Consider the following 18,673-nt stretch of genomic DNA (forward strand, 5'->3'; position numbering starts at 1 on the left):
AAAATATCGACTGAAAATTAAGAATAACAACATAACATTTAGGTGGTTATCTGGTGTTAGGATACTGGGGGATGGGGGAGGAAGAGGATGTGAGCACAGACAATAAAAGGTGATAAGAAAACGTGGATGTTACCAGCAAAACCAGAGGTAACAGCAGCCCCAGCAATGCCTGGGGGCAAACGGGATGTCTGGCTCTTGGGACCAGGTGTTCAGGGATCCACATGACCAGTCTGACAAGTGACTTGAAGATCTGAATTTGAAGGAAAAGAGAAGGAATTGGTAATTGTGAGGTTTTGGCTGCCAGGTCTGTTTTTTCCGTAACAGACTGGTGCTTCACTTCACTCCTTGAATTCTGCACTCATTAAGCTGCTGCCTAACCTTCGGCAGTGGAGAAAGAGGAGAAGACAGAGCTTAAACTTGTCATCACCCCAGTTTTTGGTCAGTGGGGTTCCCAAAGGCTGGGTGTGCTTCCCAGCTTCCCTATTCCTCTGATACATGGAAAACAAGGAGGGGGAATCCTACCAAAAGCTTGTTAAAAACCTTATTTACATGACAAGCTCTGTATTTATGTGAAAAAACTGTAATATTTTAAGGCCAACGGGAATTCTGTCCCAAAGCTACAGGAAAACGGCCTTTTCAAAAAAATAAAAAAAGGAGCACTTCAGGTGTACTAAGGAAGAATAGCACTTCAGGCTGTCACAGGCTGTGAGATATGGTGCAATGTGGAAAATTCTCCTGAATTTTACTGAGGAGCTCATCTTCAAAGCAAGTTCCACCTAATTTGAGGTGGTTCAGGCGAGGCAGCACTTGCAACAAAGCGATAACAGTACCAAGGGAGACCAAATCATAGAGGTCAAGGCACAGGGTCTCCAGGCGCTCCAGCACCACAATAGCAACCAGCCCCCTGTTTGTCAGGAAGTAGGCATTGCTGATTTCCAGGTAGCGGAGCTGCTTCATGTGGCGCCCGATGAACACCAAGGCAGCATCACCAATGATGCAGTGCCGCAGAGTCAGGCGCTCAAGCTCTTCCAGGTGTGGAGCTGCTGCTTGGATCCCCGTATCAGTGACACGGTAGGTGCCACAAAGGCTCAGTGCCTTCAAGTGGCTCTGTGAGGAAATGTCAAGAAGATGATTGTCAGAAAAGGTGGGAATGCTGTGGATAGCCAGGTGTTGTACCTGCGGTGGTGGCACCGAAGGGGAAACGCAGAACCAGGCATCGGGGATGTCGCAAAGGCTCAGCTCCAGCGTGGTGACAGAGGCGGGCATGCTCTCGTACGGGACATGGCGGAGGTCGGTCTCGGTCAGGCACAGCCGGTGCAGCTGGGGGCAGCGCTCCCGAAGGGCGGCCAGCAGCGCCGGCGAGAGGAGCCGCTGCTTGCCGCGGGAGCGCGGCGCGCCCCGCAGCCGCAGCGTGCAGAGGCTGTCCGGGAGGCGGTGCCGCACCAGGTGCCACAGCGTGCGGCGGCTGATCTGGGGGCGAAAGGGCGCCGTGCCAGGGCTGCGGCGGGCCGGGGCCCCTGTGGCAGGGGGCGGTTCCCGCCGTTCCCTCAGCCGTCCCTGCAGCGGGGACCCGCACTCACTCCGTGCACGGCGGGGTGACCCCGCCTCCCCCCATCCCTCCTGCCCGGGGAGCTCTCCCCGCGGCCCGGCCCGGTGCGGACGGGCGGCCCGTACCCGGTGAGGGCTCAGATCCACATGTGTCCACACCGCTCGGTCCTGCGCCAGCTGCTGCCACCGCCGGCAGACCCTGCGGGGAGGCGATCGGCGGTCAGCGCCGGGGCGGGGAACCGCCAGGCGGCCGGTCCCGCCCGGGCAGACCCTACCTGGCCGCTCGCAGCCGGTCCCGCAGCGGCAGCAGCGCCAAGACCCGCACCAGCACCGAGTCGGGCAGCGGCGGCCGCGCCGCCATCGCGGCCGTTACTACAACGAACCCGAGCGCGCCCGGCGCCGCCTCCGCTCCGCCCGCGGCCGCGGAGCCGCCGCTAGGCCCGGAGCTCCCTGCTCAGCCCCCTTCCTCACCGACAGCCCCCACGGTGCCTCATCCTGTCTCGCCCGTCCCACGGTGCCTCAGGTCCCCGCGTCCCCTCTTCGGTGCCTCCTGTCCCGTCACACCCTCCCCACCCCACTCCCGCTGCCTCTTCTTTCCTGGCACTGCCCTCCTTGGTGTTTCTTGGAGGACTGATCACTGCTGGCCTGCTCACTCTCCCTGACGTGTTGTTTCTAACACCCTTCTAATGTTCACGTGGCACCAGCTCCCATAATTTCCTGTTTGAACGCCCAGCAGGCCATTACAGGACGGGAACAGTTGTCATGATTCAGAGAAGAGCCTGGAATATCTGTAGTGTGTAGTTGCAACCCTGAAATAAGAGAATACAAAGTAATAAATTCAAGCCTGACTTCAGGAGGACACTTGAGCAGGTAAAATATACTGTCCCTGCCTCTGCAAAGCTCTGTTGTCCTCTGGAACTCAACACATTTCACCAGACAGCACTTTGGAGTTGTCTGCTTGTTTTCTTTCCTCTCCCTCTCACCCCTGTGGAGACACGCTGATGTATTTTCTCTTTATTCTGACACTCCATGGCCTTCACAAGTGTACTTCACACTGCTGCCAGCCTCCTTGCCCCAGTGTCCCCAGACACACACTTGTCTCTCTTTTGTAGCCTACGGTGAGTGGATTTTTGCCCACAACTAATGGTCTCTGAGCAGAGATCTCCTTGTCCTGATGTCCAGAAGTCATTTTGCTCCATTTGATGGCAGGTTTCTGTGATCTTTTTTCACATCTGTTGGGTAGGTGGAACAGGAAGGGGAAAGCCTGAAGAGACTTCTCTGAAAGTCTGACCAGCAATTGAGCTGCTTCTAGACAGGTGCAAACAGAATCTTCCCTGGTGGGAGGAGTCTCTGGCCATGCAGTTGTGGCAGTAGCAGCAATCACCAGACTTGTCCCTGTACTTTCATGGGTTTGGTAACACCCTGGTCTCCCTGAGGAGGTGAATCTTCACAGGCATCAGGCCAGAGTACGTGTATGATTTATGTTAGCCAGGTACAGAATGCTGAGCTCTGGCAAGTAAGCCAAAACTGCTGCTGAAGCCACCAAGGTACAGCTGAAGGCTGTTTTCACCAGGAAGCCTCGGAGTCTGAAGTTCAGTTTTGACAGAAAGCAAACTGAACTCCTTCCCCCTGGAACTTGTGGCTACCTGTGCTGTGGACCTACTTCTGCAGTTCAGCAGTGTGTTGGTTTTGCACAGCCTGGTTTTTGGTACCCAGGGTGGCCATGGAGATGGCTTCTGTGGGAAGCTGCTGGAAACTTCCACCATATCTGGCAGGGCCAGTCCCTGCTGGCTCTGAGGATGGACATGCTGCTGGCCAAGGCTGGGCCAGTGACTGAGGTTGGCGACATCTCTGTGGTAACAGATTGAAGAAGAAAATTAAAATAATGGGGGACACAGCTTTTTCTAGCCAGAGAAGAGGAGAAGCTGAGAACATGTGAGGGGAACAATGTGGAGACACCAAGGTCAGTGGGGAAGGAGGGGCAGGAGGTGCTGCAGGGGCCAGAGCCAAGATTCCTCTGCAGACATGGTGAGACCAGGGTGAGACCATGGTGAGACAGCTGTGACCCTGCAGCCCCTAGGGATCCATAGGGGAAGCAGAGATCCACCCCCAGCCCTGGGGATCCATGGGGGATGCAGAGAATCCACCCCCAGCCCATGGGGATCCACGGGGGATGCAGAGATCCACCCCCAGCCCATGGGGATCCACGGGGGATGCAGAGAATCCACCTCCAGCCCATGGAGAATCCATTGGGGGATTCAGAGATCCACGGGGGATGCAGAGATCCATCCCCAGCCCCTGGGGAAGGTGCCCATGCTGGAGCAGGTGGATGCTGGAGGAGGCTGTGATCCTGTGGGAGACCCAGGGGACAGAGAGGACTTTTGCTTCCAGGCTGGAGCAGCCTGTCCTTGGAGGGCTGCACCCCGTGGAAGAGGGACCCATGCCACAGCAGTTTTGGGAGGACTGCTGCTCGTGGGATTGGAGCCACGCTGGAGAAGTTCACAGAGAGCTGTCTCCTGTGGGAGGAACCCCACGGTCTCACAGGGAAAGGGTTCCTCTCTCTGAGCAGTGGGAGAAGATCCCATGCTCAGGCAGGTAAACCAGAGGTCCAAGAGGGAGAAGGGGCCATCTGCTGCTAAGAGCATCTCCAGGAAGTGGTAGGTCAAGTTTCACATCTGCAGTTTCCCAGACCCAGAGGAGTGCCCTAAGAGCTGAAAAATACTTTCTCAGTTCACTTTATCAACACCTTCATTCATTGTGAGTCAGTGTAAGAGCCTCGGGGTGCTTATGGCAGGGGCAGTGGTGCCTGGGCTCATTCCTGACCACATGCACATGTGGTCCAGACTCAGCAGTCAGGATACAGAGAAGCTTGGGCATGCACTTCCTTTTGCTTCTGATTTATTCATATCAAATATGGCTGTTTAATCAAATTATGGTTTTCAGCATCTTGAGAGTTGAAAAATCCTGTTTTAGGCTTAAAATATTGTCTTGGTTTGACAAGACAGGAGTCTGTGAAGGAGGGCAAAAGCCTCCTGTGCAATGGAGAAGGTAAACCCCCTCCCTCCTAATTACCAGGATTTTTAAATTAAAAGGCTCTCAGGCAAAGATATGGGAATGGGAGTAACAATTCTTTACTAGGAGAAAACTAGATAACAATTTAAAAAGGCAAATGCAATTGGTACAAACAAAACTAGTGATAAAGTCCACAACCTGAGGATTCGGGGTGTTGGTAGCAGTCCGTTTGAAATGATAGCTGCTCCTCTTGCAGTGGTTGATGAATTGCAGCTGAAGTGGTGATCTTTAGAAGGGTATAGTTTTCCTCTGAAGATCTGGTGGCAGTGGGGCTGGTCTTCCTCTGTGCTGGGGCCGCCTCCGAGCTCCGCCGCCGCCGCCTCAGCGCGCTCCGGCCGCTTCTCTCGGGAGTCCTGCCGAAGGAGCTGCTTCTCTGGGAAATCCCACAAAGAGAGAGCTGCTCTGTCCCCCAAAAGGTACCCCTTTATACAATAAAAAGTGCTTGGCTTCCCCCTCTGGGTGGAGCATCTCACAGTGGGATGGTGTAACGTTACCAGGCTTGCATTGAGTCAGTCAATGGCCCATTAACAAACGATTACCTCTTCCAAGCAAACCATTGTTCTTGGAAGAGATAACAAACCTGCCCAACCTCCAACAGATGGCAAATAGAATACAAGCTTATCTTACAAACCAGGACAAATATGAGTTGAAAATGGCTGTGAATGAAGCAATAAACATATATATAATCAGGATGAGCATGAGAAAAAGAAGAAATCCTTTCTAAGTCTAGTAAGATGGGAGAGATTGTCAATGTTGGGAGATTCTAAAGATGCTTTAAAATCTATGAAGGGAAAATTGAAAACTCCCTTCCATGTGGCAGAATATCTGTAACTAGTACTGTATTCCAAATAAAAGTCAGAGGATTAAAATTGATAAAAAAATATTAATGTATATCTGTTCTATCACCAACTTGAATAAAATTTCAGGTTATATAGGTGTATTCGTTTTGGCCAGGGTAGAGTTAATTTTCTTCCAGGCAGTGGCTGGCATGAATGTGTTTTGGATTTGTGCTGAATACAGGGTTGCTAATCTAGAAAGTTTTTTGTTATTGCTAACAGAACTTTCACAGAGCCAAAGCCTTCCCTGCCCCTTTTATGGGTGCACTGGGAAGAAGGCTGGGAGTGCATGGAAAGCTGGGAGGGGACACACCCAGGACAGGTGACCCCAGCTGGATATTCCAGACTTTATGGCATCATGCTCAGCATGTAAATCTGGGTGGAAGAAGGAGGAAGATGGGGATGTGTGGAGTGATGCTGTTTGTCTTCCCAAATCACCGTACCATGTTATCTTGGTTTAAAGGACAGGTGTCTGCCAAGGAAGGTGGGAACCCTCCAAGTTATTATAACTTTGAAATTACAGGGCTTTTGGGCAAAGAAATTGGAAAAGGAATAACAGTTCTTTACAAATATATATAAAACAAGGCAAACAAACACCAACAGCAGCATCATCAAACAGAAAACAAACCCCAAACAGAACACAAACCCCAAACAGAGCAGAGACGCCAAACAGATCACAAACCCCAAACTGAGCACAAACCCCAAACGAAACACAAACCCCAAACATAACACAAACCCCAAACCCAGCACCAACCCCAAACCCAGCACAAACCCCAAACAGAGCACAAACCCCAAACGAAACACAAACCTCAAACCCAGCACCAACCCCAAACCCAGCACCAACCCCAAACCCAGCACAAACCCCAAACAGAACACAAACCCCAAACCCAGGACAAACCCCAAACCCAGGACAAACCCCAAACCCAGCACCAACCCCAAACGGAACACAAACCCCAAACCCAACACAAACCCCAAACCCAGCACCAACCCCAAACAGAACACAAACCCCAAACAGAACACAAACTCCAAACCCAGGACAAACCCCAAACCCAGCACCAACCCCAAATGGAACACAAACCCCAAACAGAACACAAACCGCAAACAGAACATAAACCCCAAACAGAACACAAACCCCAAACCCAACACAAACCCCAAACCCAACACAAACCCCAAACCCAGCACCAGCCCCAAACAGAACACAAACCCCAAAAAGAACACAAACCCCAAACCCAACACAAACCCCAAACCCAGCACCAGCCCCAAACAGAACACAAACTCCAAACCCAACACAAACCCCAAACCCAGCACCAACCCCAAACCAGCACCAACCCCAAAAAGAACACAAACCCCAAACAGAACACAAACCCCAAACCCAGCACCAACCCCAAACAGAACACAGACCTCAAACAGAACACAAACCCCAAACCCAGCACCAACCCCAAACGGAACACAAACCTCAAACAGAACACAAACCCCAAACCCATCACCAACCCCAAACGAAACACCAACCCCAAACAGAACACAAACCCCAAACAGAACACAAACCCCAAACCCAGCACAAACCCCAAACCCAGCACCAACCCCAAACAGAACACAAACCCCAAACAGAACACAAACCCCAAACCCAACACAAACCCCAAACCCAGCACCAACCCCAAACGGAACACAAACCCCAAACAGAACACAAACCCCAAACCCAGCACCAACCCCAAACAGAACACAAACCCCAAACAGAACACAAACCCCAAACAGAACATTAACCCCAAACAGAACACAAACCCCAAACCCAGCATCAGCCCCAAACAGAACACAAACCCCAAACAGAACACAAACCCCAAACAGAACACAAACCCCAAACCCATCACCAACCCCAAACGAAACACCAACCCCAAACCCAGCACCAACCCCACCGCCGCTCCCGGCTGCGGCGCTTTCCCCTTGGTGCAGTGCCGGCCGCTGCCGCCAGGGGCGCTGCTGGCTATGGGCGGGCAGGGCTGCGGTGATTCCCCCGCGCCGGCAGGGGGCGCTGTGGCGCGGGCTCGGCCGCCTCCCTCACACGGGGATGGCGGCGCTGGTGAGGGGCAGGGAGAGAAAAGGGGCTTGGCTTGGCTTGGCTTGGCTTGGCTTGGCTTGGCTTGGCTTGGCTGCACAAACCCACGGGGTACAGCCGGCAGAATGGGCTGCAGCAGCAGCCCCGCAGCGCTGGCGGGAATGGCGGAGGCGGGCACAGCCGGCGGGGCAAACAACGGGCAGCAAAGCCGGTGGCAGGAGATGAGGGGGCTGCGGGACCTGAGGTGTGGGCTTAAAGTGCAGAAAACAGCTGGGCTGGGCAGCGGAAAATATTGCAAGTGATTTTATTCTTGTCCAGATTTAAGGCAAGCATAGAGCGTGTTGTGACCCAGTTTTTCACTCTCCGTTTTAACAGATTTATTGACATAAGCAATTTTTACAGAATCCTTCAAAAGAGAAATAGATTACTAAAACAAGCTTTAAGGTTCTTGGAAGAGTGGCTGCATATGATGGCCAAAAGTTAGGCTGGAAATAAATCCAGCATGTAGAGGTCTATGTAGAGCAGGTGTTTGTTTATTTATTTATTTTTCATTAGTACTATACTTACCTATTTCTAAAGCTATCCACGTGTCTAGGGTTTGTTTTTTTGGGTTTTTTTTGTCTATTCAGCGTTAATGAACTCATCAACCATATATTAGCCATTACATTGTATAAAACGTTTTTTATATCAGGATATGAGGTATAAAAGTTATGATTCAGATTATATATGTATAAAAAGCTATAATTCAGCTTATATAGGTATCAGGGTATTTAAATATATAAAAAATCATTATTTAGGTTATATTAATGCCGGGTTAGATAGATATATCAGGTTATATTGATATCTTAAAACTTACGTCCCATAAGCACTTTGTAACTTTGGTCTAAGTTATATAGCATACATAACTAATAATAGTTATATAGTCTATATTTCCTTAAAACTCAGGATCAGGATTTACAGCTCTGGCAGATTTTCTGCCCTTTGAAGTTTTTATATTCACATTTTCAATAGCAGGATGATTCCTGTTTCTTATTAATCCTGCAGTCTAAGTCCTGCTCCAGGGAAATATAGGAAGGTGGCAGCATTAAGCACCCAACAGCCCCATTTCTACAGCTTTATCGCTGGGCACTGCAGCAGAAATGTAGCAGCAATGCCCTTCTCCTGTCTGATCTTCATGTGACTTTTGAGCTCCTGCTTCACATACAGCCTTTGTCAGAAAACGGAGCCCACCCAGCAGGGCTGGGTCTGCAGCCAGTGCCCTGGTATGGGGTGTGTGGGGTCATTCCTTCTCTTCCTGAGGTGTTCACTGACTGATTCCTCCTGGCCTCCTTTACTGCTCCATGGGTCTCCAGAAGTGAGAAGACATCTGCTCCCTGAGCACCCTGAGCAACAGAAAAAGAAAGCTCTTCCCAGTCCCTCTGACTTTATTCTCACAACTAAGAGAGAGCACATCATGCTCTGTGATTCCAGCAGCAGTGCTTCTGCAAAGACACAGTCCTTGGGGAGGCTCCCAGATCTCATCAGTCTCCCAGTGGCTGCCCCACAGCATCAGTTAGACACAAAACACTAAGTTTTGCAAGTTCTAGAAACAGGAGGTTCTCAAACCCACATTCCCTGAATTTCCATTGCTTTTGAGATATCAAAGATATGAAATATAAAAATAAAGTTTAGAAACCAAACCAAGAAGATTAGTTGCAGTACTCTATAGAACGTCTGACAGCAGGATATGCTGATGCAGCCTCAGTGACTTCGACAAACTGGAGAAATGGGCTGATGGAACCTCCTGAAGTTCAGCCAAGGGCCGATCAGTCCATCCCCTGGTGAGGTGCAGCCCCAGGACACGCCATGGGAAGCAGCTCTGCAGAGCAGGTCCTCTGCAGGTCCTGGTGGTGGGACTGGCACAGCCCCACCCCAGCAGGGACCGCCTGGAAGGGACCTGGGTGAACACTGAGGTGTGCAGGCCACTGCCAGGTGGGCTTTGTGCCACAGGATCCATCTCTGTGGATGGGGGAGCTGCTGGGCGTGTCCCGCAGAACCCTGTGATGTCACCACTCGGTCACTGTGACACCACTTGGGTAACTATAACCACCAGCGTTGGGCAGAGCCAGAGCACTCAGGCTGTGACTCACTGGCAGCCGAGGAGCTTCCCAGTGCTGCAGTGACCAGGGAGCCTCGGAGCCCTGCGAGTCCTTGAGGAAGCTCAGAGTGCCACAAGTGGCAGCCAAGGCTTCGAGTCCTGCCAGCAGCCGAGAGGAGCCAGCTCCGGGAGCACCGATGGCGGAGGTCGGGCCAGAGGCACCAGCGCCAGGAGCCGTCCGGGTCTGCCGCATCTGCGTGGATTTCCTGCGGAGCCCCGCTGCTGCCGTGGAGCCCTGCGGGCACGTGTTCTGCCACGCCTGCATCCAGCACCAGGCCGGCCACGACCCCGCTGCCGCCTGCCCCATCTGCCAGGGGCCCATTGGGGCCATCCGCCTGCTGCAGGGGCTGCAGAACCGTGCCGGGCGGGCCCCACGTCGGCCCCGCCGCCTCCATCCCTTCGTGGTGCGGTGGCGGCAGCGGCAGCAGCGGGAGGCGCAGGAGGATGCGGCTCCTGGAGGCGGCCGGCGCCGGAGACTCGCCGATGGGGACCGGGCACCGAGCCCTGTGCCCCGCCAGCGGCCCCGGAGAGAGCTGGAGGATCTGCGGAGAAACGGGCTGGGACAGCGGCCGCCTTGGGGAGATGCAGCGATGCCCGCAGGGGACAACCAGCACCGCCCGCCCGTCATCTGAGTGATGTGGATCCTCCAGGGCCCCTCGGAACTGAAATCCAGGCTGCTGAGAAGGGCCTCGTCTGCTTTCTTCGGCCAATTTGTACATATCTTCAAGACTTGGGGAGTGGGAGCTGTGGGAGGGGAAGCACATAGTTGTAGAAACTTAGGTAGAAGATAGGACATTTATGTTAGGATAGTAGCTGTAGAATAAATGTTTTTGTTCACTTGAAGTATTAGAAAGCAGACATTCTTTATCAGCGTCGGACACAGGGAAGAGTGTCTCCTTGAATCTGATGTGTGTGGTGAAAGTTCACAACAGGATATTTGTTCCATCCTGAACATACATATTCATTACAATGCGGCTCCTGTCTAATACCCAAATACCACTTACCTCCAAATAATTTGCATGCATTTGCCTTCTACTTGAAGATGTGTCTTAGGCCCGGATTTCATCTAAAGGGGTGTCTGGTGGGCATAATCACTGAATGCTTCAATATTTGGCAGCTGCAGCTGCCAAATCTGCAGAGTGTCGGAGTCTTTGCTGTGTGCTCCTGCCCTCCCCCAGTGCAGCTCCGGCTGCCTGGCTCTGCTCCTGCACTGCCGCTGTCCGATGGACTTCAGCTGCCAAAGACCCACGGCGCTCTGTGAGGCAGCGCCGGGCCCACGGTGCTGGTAACACCTTCCCTGTGCTCCACCGGATCATTCTTGGCTAGCCCCACTGGCCTGTCTTCTTCCTTTTCTCTTTTAAGAAAAAGTAAATGTAGCAATATCACTTTGGGTTTCAACATTTAACCTAGTTTGTGTTTTAATCTCACTTCCGGGTATGTGAAAAATACATATTATATGATTGGCTTTTTGCAAATGTTACTTTTAATATTAGATGTGTATTGTTAGAAAATTATGCTGTATTAATTCTCTTTAGTAGTGTGTTACATATAGTTTTAGGTTCTCACATAATATTAAAATAGAAACTCTGGTATGTGAAGGGTTTTTCTAAGGAATGAGATCCTTACTTTGAGGAATACCTAAATCATCCAAAGAAAAAGAATTTATCGTTGTCTTATCTGACACAGCTAATTTCTTCAGGCCTTGCTCAGACTCAAAGCGCCATGGGTATTAAAGGAAACAGTTGACATACAAGAGCTTTTGTTTTTAATAAAACGTATGCATAAGCATGAAAGATATATGAGTATGCAACCGGCTATTGCTTTTAAAGTTATTCCTTTGTTCACAAGGTATACTGTCCTAGACTTAGTGTCCAAGAGCATCCAGACGTCCCTAATTCTTTGCTTTTTATTGTCTTTTAGTTGTCCTAACTCTAAATTTTATTACTCTAATTGTATTACTATTTTAATACTAACTTTATTATTATTAAAATGTTAAGAATTTTAAAAAACCAGTGATTGGCATTTTTTACAGGGCACATAATTATTCCAAGAGGTGGTGTCAAAATGTAGTTGCTACAGTGGCATTTTCAGCAGGAAGATAAAAGGTATATTGCAGGAAAAGTGGTGGAAGAGGCAAGAGTCTCAACAGATCCTCTGCTGTATTCCAGAGCTGCTGTATTTGAAGGGGAAAATGCTCACAGGGTCTGATAAATGATCACCCAGACATTCCTCATCAGTTTGAAGAAAGCAGGAGCCTTGGGGGAAGCAGAACTCTGCAAATAAGCTCTGCCGTGTGAGGAGGTGATTTTAACTGTTGTTCCTGGTTTCTAAGTAGAGGATGTTGATCAGCAGCATGAAGCTGAGCTCGAGGCTGATCATCAGCAGTGCAGCCCAGGTGTCAGTCCTGGGACCAGGCCTCTTCCTTCTTGATAGTGGCCTGATTAATGGGGCCCAGGGCACCCTCAGCAGTTTGGCTGAATTTCCTGCAGTGGGAGGAACTGCTGAGACACCAGAAAAGGACCACAACAAGCTGGAGAAATGGGCTGATGGAACCTCCTGAAGTTCAACCAAGGGCCGAGCAGTCCTCCCCCTGGGCAGGTGTCATGGTTTGACACCTGCACAATGCCAATGTCCCCATGAAAATGCAATCTCTCAATTGAATGCTGTGAAATGCAATTGAGAACAGAGCAAAGCAGGCCCAAGCTTAATTACAGAAAGACAACTTTATTAGGCTACTACTATAGAAGGAAAAAAAGAAAGGAAAAAACCCACACAAAATGAAAACCTTGAAAAGCATTCCTCCTTCCACTACCCAACTCCAACAAACCACACTGAGACACAATCTGGACCCCAATCAGGATTCCACCCTCCAGACAATCGATACTCAGTCCATCAAGGGAACAGAGTCTCTCCTGTGCCACAGACCCCCCAAGAAACACAGCTGCCACATCCTGTGCTTCCATGTCACACATGGCACCGCCCGGAGAAAAAGTTTGCCATGGTGACCCTTCTCCTTTCCATGCACAGTGCTCTCACCACTAATGCATGGATGGACAGACTGCTTTTAGGACTTTTCCTTTCAAGGATGCCCTGCCAAGAGGGGGAAAAAACAACAGTTCAGTTTTTCATTTTTGGGGCCTCAGTTCCCCCCCCCCCCCATTTATCCCTGAGGCCGAGGGCCCAAGAACAGAGATCTTCTTCTCTTCTCTTCTCCTTCTCTGAGGACAGGGGGCACCACCACAAACCCCCTAACTTTCCTCTGTTCGCTCCTCTTCTATCTTTTCCCACCTGAAGCAGGTCTCTTTGGCTCACTGGCATCCTCCTAAAATACAGTCACTCTTGGAGGAACAAAATTGGTTCAGTTTGTGGTGAACAAGGAAAAGTCCAGCCAAAACACCACTCCTCATCTCCTCCCATCTAGAATTTCTCTTTCTACCATCCCAGGGTCCAAGCTGTCTCTCTTGCTCTCTTTCAAACCAAGGAGGGGAAAAATTTCACAAAGCTTTCATTTCTCAGGAAGGGTTAAAAGTCACGACTCCCAAGGATGGCTTGATGCCCAGGCTCTGGCTCCCACAGGCAGCTGGGCACCTTGCGGCCCCCCCGCTCCTCTCCTTCCCGCCAGTGAACTGCTGATAAAAACTGCTGCTGCTGTCTCTTTCTCTCTCTTGAGAAAGAGAGAGAGAGTCTGGGGGGGAACGGAGACATCCCAAATTTCTCCACCCTTCCATCTGCAGGGGCCCAGCCCGGCTCCAGTCCCTCCACCCTTGGGCCCACCTCAGTCAGGCCATGGGCCTTCCCCTCCCCACCCAGCCACGGCCGGGCAGGGGAGAGCACAGCACTGCAACCTGACCGGAACCAAAGAGAGCGAGTTCTCCTGGGAATTCTGCTTTTAACCTCCCTGTGTTCTCAGAGGCGTGTCCACCTTCAATCGGTCAATATCCAAATTGGCCTCTTCCTTCCGAGAAAATACTTTTTCCATGTCAAACAGGAGGTGCAGCCCCAGGACACGCCATGGGAAGCAGCTCTGCAGAGCAGGTCCTCTGCAGGTCCTGGTGGTGGGACTGGCACAGCCCCACCCCAGCAGGGACCGCCTGGAAGGGACCTGGGTGAACACTGAGGTGTGCAGGCCACTGCCAGGTGGGCTTTGTGCCACAGGATCCATCTCTGTGGATGGGGGAGCTGCTGGGCGTGTCCTGCAGAACCCTGTGATGTCACCACTCGGTCACTGTGACACCACTTGGGTAACTATAACCACCAGCGTTGGGCAGAGCCAGAGCACTCAGGCTGTGACTCACTGGCAGCCGAGGAGCTTCCCAGTGCTGCCAGTGTCCGAGGAGCCTCTGGGCTTTCACAGTCTGAGGATCTTCCCTGTTTTGCCAGTGACCGAAGAGCTTCCGAGTGCTGCCACTGACTGAGGAGCCTCCAAGTCCTGCCAGTGACTTTGGAGGAATCTCAGAGTGCCACAAGTGGCAGCCAAGCCTTCAGTTCCTGCCAGCAGCCGAGAGGAGCCAGCTCCGGGAGCACCGATGGCGGAGGTCGGGCCAGAGGCACCAGCGCCAGGAGCCGTCCGGGTCTGCCGCATCTGCGTGGATTTCCTGCGGAGCCCCGCTGCTGCCGTGGAGCCCTGCGGGCACGTGTTCTGCCACGCCTGCATCCAGCACCAGGCCGGCCACGACCCCGCTGCCGCCTGCCCCATCTGCCAGGGGCCCATTGGGGCCATCCGCCTGCTGCAGGGGCTGCAGAACCGTGCCGGGCGGGCCCCACGTCGGCCCCGCCGCCTCCATCCCTTCGTGGTGCGGTGGCGGCAGCGGCAGCAGCGGGAGGCGCAGGAGGATGCGGCTCCTGGAGGCGGCCGGCGCCGGAGACTCGCCGATGGGGACCGGGCACCGAGCCCTGTGCCCCGCCAGCGGCCCCGGAGAGAGCTGGAGGATCTGCGCAGAAATGGGCTGGGACAGCGGCCGCCTTGGGGAGATGCAGCGATGCCCGCAGGGGACAACCAGCACCGCCTGCCCGTCATCTGATTGATGTGGATCCTCCAGGGCCCCTCGGAACTGAAATCCAGGCTGCTGAGAAGGGCCTCGTCTGCTTTATGTACCTAACCTTTGTACATACATCTCCTTTTGTATATAACTTCAAGACTGGGGGAGTGGGCGGTGTGGGAGGGAAAGCATATAGTTGTAGAAACTTAGAGAGAGGATAGGACGTTTATATTAGGATAGTAGCTGTAGAATAAACATTTTTGTTCATTTGAAGCATTAGAAAGCAGATATTCTTTATCAGCGTCGGACACAGGGAAGAGTGTCTCCTTGAATCTGATGTGTGTGGTGAAAGTTCACAACAGGATATTTGTTCCATCCTGAACATACTTATTCATTGCAATGCGGCTCCTGTCTAATACCCAAATACCACTTACCTCCAAATAATTTGCATGCATTTGCCTTCTACTTGAAGATCTGTTTTAGACCTGGATTTCATCTAAAGGGGTCTCTGGTGGGCATATTCACTGAATGCTTCAATATTTGGCAGCTGCAGCTGCCAAATCTGCAGAGTGTCGGAGTCTTTGCTGTGTGCTCCTGCCCTCCCCCAGTGCAGCTCCGGCTGCCTGGCTCTGCTCCTGCACTGCCGCTGTCCGATGGACTTCAGCTGCCAAAGACCCACGGCGCTCTGTGAGGCAGCGCCGGGCCCACGGTGCTGGTAACACCTTCCCTGTGCTTCACCAGATCATTCTTGGCTAGCCCCACTGGCCAGTCTTCTTCCTTTTCTCTTTTAAGAAAAAGTAAATGTAGCAATATCACTTTGGGTTTCAACATTTAACCTAGTTTGTGTTTTAATCTCATTTTCGGGTATGTGAAAAATACATATTATATGATTGGCTTTTTGCAAATGTTACTTTTATTATTAGATGTGTATTGTTAGAAAGTTATGCTGCATTAATTCTCTTTAGTAGTGTGTTACATATAGTTTTAGGTTCTCACATAATATTAAAATAGAAACTCTGCTATGTGAAGGGTTTTTCTAAGGAATGAGATCCTTACTTTGGGGAATACCTAAATCATCCAAAGAAAAAGAATGTATCGTTGTCTTATCTGACGAAGCTAATTTCTTCAGACCTCGCTCAGACTCGAAGCGCCATGGGTATTAAAGGAAACAGTTGACATACAAGAGCTTTTGTCTTTAATAAAACGTATGCATAAGCATGAAAGATATATGAGTATGCAACGGGCTATTGCTTTTAAAGTTATTCCTTTGTTCACAAGGTATACTATTCGTGACTTAGTGTCCAAGAGCATCCAGACGTCCCTAATTCTTTGCTTTTTATTGTCTTTTAGTTGTCCTAACTCTAAATTTTATTACTCTAATTGTATTACTATTTTAATAATAACTTTATTATTATTAAAATGTTAAGATTTAAAAAAAAAACAGTGATTGGCATTTTTTACAGGGCACATAATTATTCCAAGAGGTGGTGTCAAAATGTAGTTGCTACAGTGGCATTTTCAGCAGGAAGATAAAAGGTATATTGCAGGAAAAGTGGTGGAAGAGGCAAGAGACTCAACAGATCCTCTGCTGTATTCCAGAGCTGCTGTATTTGAAGGGGAAAATGCTCACTGGGTCTGATAAATGATCACCCAGACATTCCTCATCAGTTTGAAGAAAGCAGGAGCCTTGGGGGAAGCAGAACTCTGCAAATAAGCTCTGCCGTGCGAGGAGGTGATTTTAACTGTTGTTCCTGGTTTTTAAGTAGAGGATGTTGATCAGCAGCATGAAGCTGAACTCGAGGCTGATCATCAGCAGTGCAGCCCAGGTGTCAGTCCTGGGACCAGGCCTCTTCTTTCATGATAGTGGCCTGATTAATGGGGCCCAGGGCACCCTCAGCAGTTTGGCTGAATTTCCTGCAGTGGGAGGAACTGCTGAGACACCAGAAAAGGACAACAACAAGCAGGAGAAATGGGCTGATGGAACCTCCTGAAGTTCGACCAAGGGCCGAGCAGTCCTCCCCCTGGGCAGGTGTCATGGTTTGACACCCGCACAATGCCAATGTCCGCATTAAAATGCAATCTCTCAATTGAATGCTGTGAAATGCAATTGAGAACAGAGCAAAGCAGGCCCAACCTTAATTACAGAAAGAAAACTTTATTAGGCTACTACTATAAAAGGAAAAAAAGAAAGGAAAAAAAGCCCACACAAAATGAAAACCTTGAAAAGCATTCCTCCTCCCACTACCCAACTCCAACAAAACCACACTGAGACACAATCTGGACCCCAATAAGGTTTCCACCCTCCAGACGATCGATACTCAGTCCATCAAGGGAACAGAGTCTCTCCTGTGCCACAGACCCCCCAAGAAACACAGCTGCCACATCCTGTGCTTCCATGTCACACATGGCACCGCCCGGAGAAAAAGTTTGCCATGGTGACCCTTCTCCTTTCCATGCACAGTGCTCTCACCACTAATGCATGGATGGACAGACTGCTTTTAGGACTTTTCCTTTCAAGGATGCCCTGCCAAGAGGGGGAAAAAACAACAGTTCAGTTTTTCATTTTTGAGGCCTCAGTCCCCCCCCGTTTATCCCTGAGGCCGAGGGCCCAAGAAGAGAGATCTTCTCTTCTCCTTCTCTGAGGACAGGAGGCACCACCACAAACCCCCTAACTTTCCTCTGTTCGCTCCTCTTCTATCTTTTCCCACCTGAAGCAGGTCTCTTTGGCTCACTGGCATCCTCCTAAAATACAGTCCCTCTTGGAGGAACAAAATTGGTTCAGTTTGTGGTGAGCAAGAAAAGTCCAGCCATAAAACCACTCCTCATCTCCTCCCATCTAGAAATTCTCCTTCTAACATCCCAGGGTCCAAGCTGTCTCTCTTCCCTTCTTTCAAAGAAAGGAGGGGAAAAATTTCACAAAGCTTTCGTTTCTCAGGAAGGGTGAAAAGTCCCGACTCCCAAGGATGGCTTGATGCCCAGGCTCTGGCTCCCACAGGCAGCTGGGCACCTTGCGGCACCCCCGCTCTTCTCCTTCCCCCCAGTGAACTGCTGATAAAAACTGCTGCTGCTGTCTCTTTCTCTCTCTTGAGAAAGAGAGAGAGAGTCTGGGGGGGAACGGAGACATCCCAAATTTCTCCACCCTTCCATCTGCAGGGGCCCAGCCCGGCTCCAGTCCCTCCACCCTTGGGCCCACCTCAGTCAGGCCATGGGCCTTCCCCTCCCCACCCAGCCACGGCCGGGCAGGGGAGAGCACAGCACTGCAACCTGACCGGAACCAAAGACAGCGAATTGTCCTGGGAATTCTGCTTTTAACCTCCCTGTGTTCTCAGAGGCGTGTCCACCTTCAATCGGTCAATATCCAAATTGGCCTCTTCCTTCCGAGAAAATACTTTTTCCATGTCAAACAGGAGGTGCAGCCCCAGGACACGCCATGGGAAGCAGCTCTGCAGAGCAGGTCCTCTGCAGGTCCTGGTGGTGGGACTGGCACAGCCCCACCCCAGCAGGGACCGCCTGGAAGGGACCTGGGTGAACACTGAGGTGTGCAGGCCACTGCCAGGTGGGCTTTGTGCCACAGGATCCATCTCTGTGGATGGGGGAGCTGCTGGGCGTGTCCCGCAGAACCCTGTGATGTCACCACTCGGTCACTGTGACACCACTTGGGTAACTATAACCACCAGCGTTGGGCAGAGTCAGAGCACTCAGGCTGTGACTCACTGGCAGCCGAGGAGCTTCCCAGTGCTGCCAGTGTCCGAGGAGCCTCTGGGCTTTCACAGTCTGAGGATCTTCCCTGTTTTGCCAGTGACCGAAGAGCTTCCGAGTGCTGCCACTGACTGAGGAGCCTCCAAGTCCTGCCAGTGACTTTGGAGGAATCTCAGAGTGCCACAAGTGGCAGCCAAGCCTTCAGTTCCTGCCAGCAGCCGAGAGGAGCCAGCTCCGGGAGCACCGATGGCGGAGGTCGGGCCAGAGGCACCAGCGCCAGGAGCCGTCCGGGTCTGCCGCATCTGCGTGGATTTCCTGCGGAGCCCCGCTGCTGCCGTGGAGCCCTGCGGGC

At 51.4% G+C, this 18,673-nt stretch overlaps 1 protein-coding gene across 2 annotated transcripts; it reads right to left on the bottom strand.

The window, feature by feature from the left end:
* Positions 1 to 107: 107 nt before the first annotated feature.
* On the bottom strand, positions 108 to 2,926 carry LOC110474546 (F-box/LRR-repeat protein 12). 2 transcript variants are annotated; one of them, XM_085587554.1, is made up of 3 exons: positions 2,020 to 2,926; positions 1,675 to 1,747; positions 108 to 1,470 (listed from the first exon to the last, which is right to left on the bottom strand). In XM_085587554.1, the coding sequence occupies exons 1-3, from the start codon at positions 2,040 to 2,042 to the stop codon at positions 697 to 699; spliced, it is 870 nt and encodes a 289-aa protein (XP_085443680.1). In that variant the 5' UTR covers positions 2,043 to 2,926; the 3' UTR covers positions 108 to 696. The 2 variants fall into 2 exon arrangements, with proteins under 2 accessions (XP_085443680.1, XP_031361518.2); XM_031505658.3 differs by lacking the exon at positions 2,020 to 2,926 and adding an exon at positions 1,824 to 1,948.
* Between the last annotated feature and the right edge of the window lie 15,747 nt (positions 2,927 to 18,673).

The sequence above is a fragment of the Lonchura striata genome, chromosome 9 (assembly GCF_050655825.1).
Source record: "Lonchura striata isolate lonStrDom1 chromosome 9, ASM5065582v1, whole genome shotgun sequence".
Taxonomy (NCBI): Eukaryota; Metazoa; Chordata; class Aves; order Passeriformes; family Estrildidae; genus Lonchura; species Lonchura striata.

Excerpts from the sequence above, each read along its gene's own strand:
- LOC110474546 (XM_031505658.3), bottom strand. The coding sequence starts at position 1,909 with ATGGCGGCGCGGCCGCCGCTGCCCGACTCGGTGCTGGTGCGGGTCTTG. Across the intron at positions 1,748-1,823 it reads GACCGGCTGCGAGCGGCCAG|GGTCTGCCGGCGGTGGCAGC; the intron begins GTAGGGTCTGCC and ends GCCTCCCCGCAG. Across the intron at positions 1,471-1,674 it reads TGGATCTGAGCCCTCACCGG|ATCAGCCGCCGCACGCTGTG; the intron begins GTACGGGCCGCC and ends TTTCGCCCCCAG.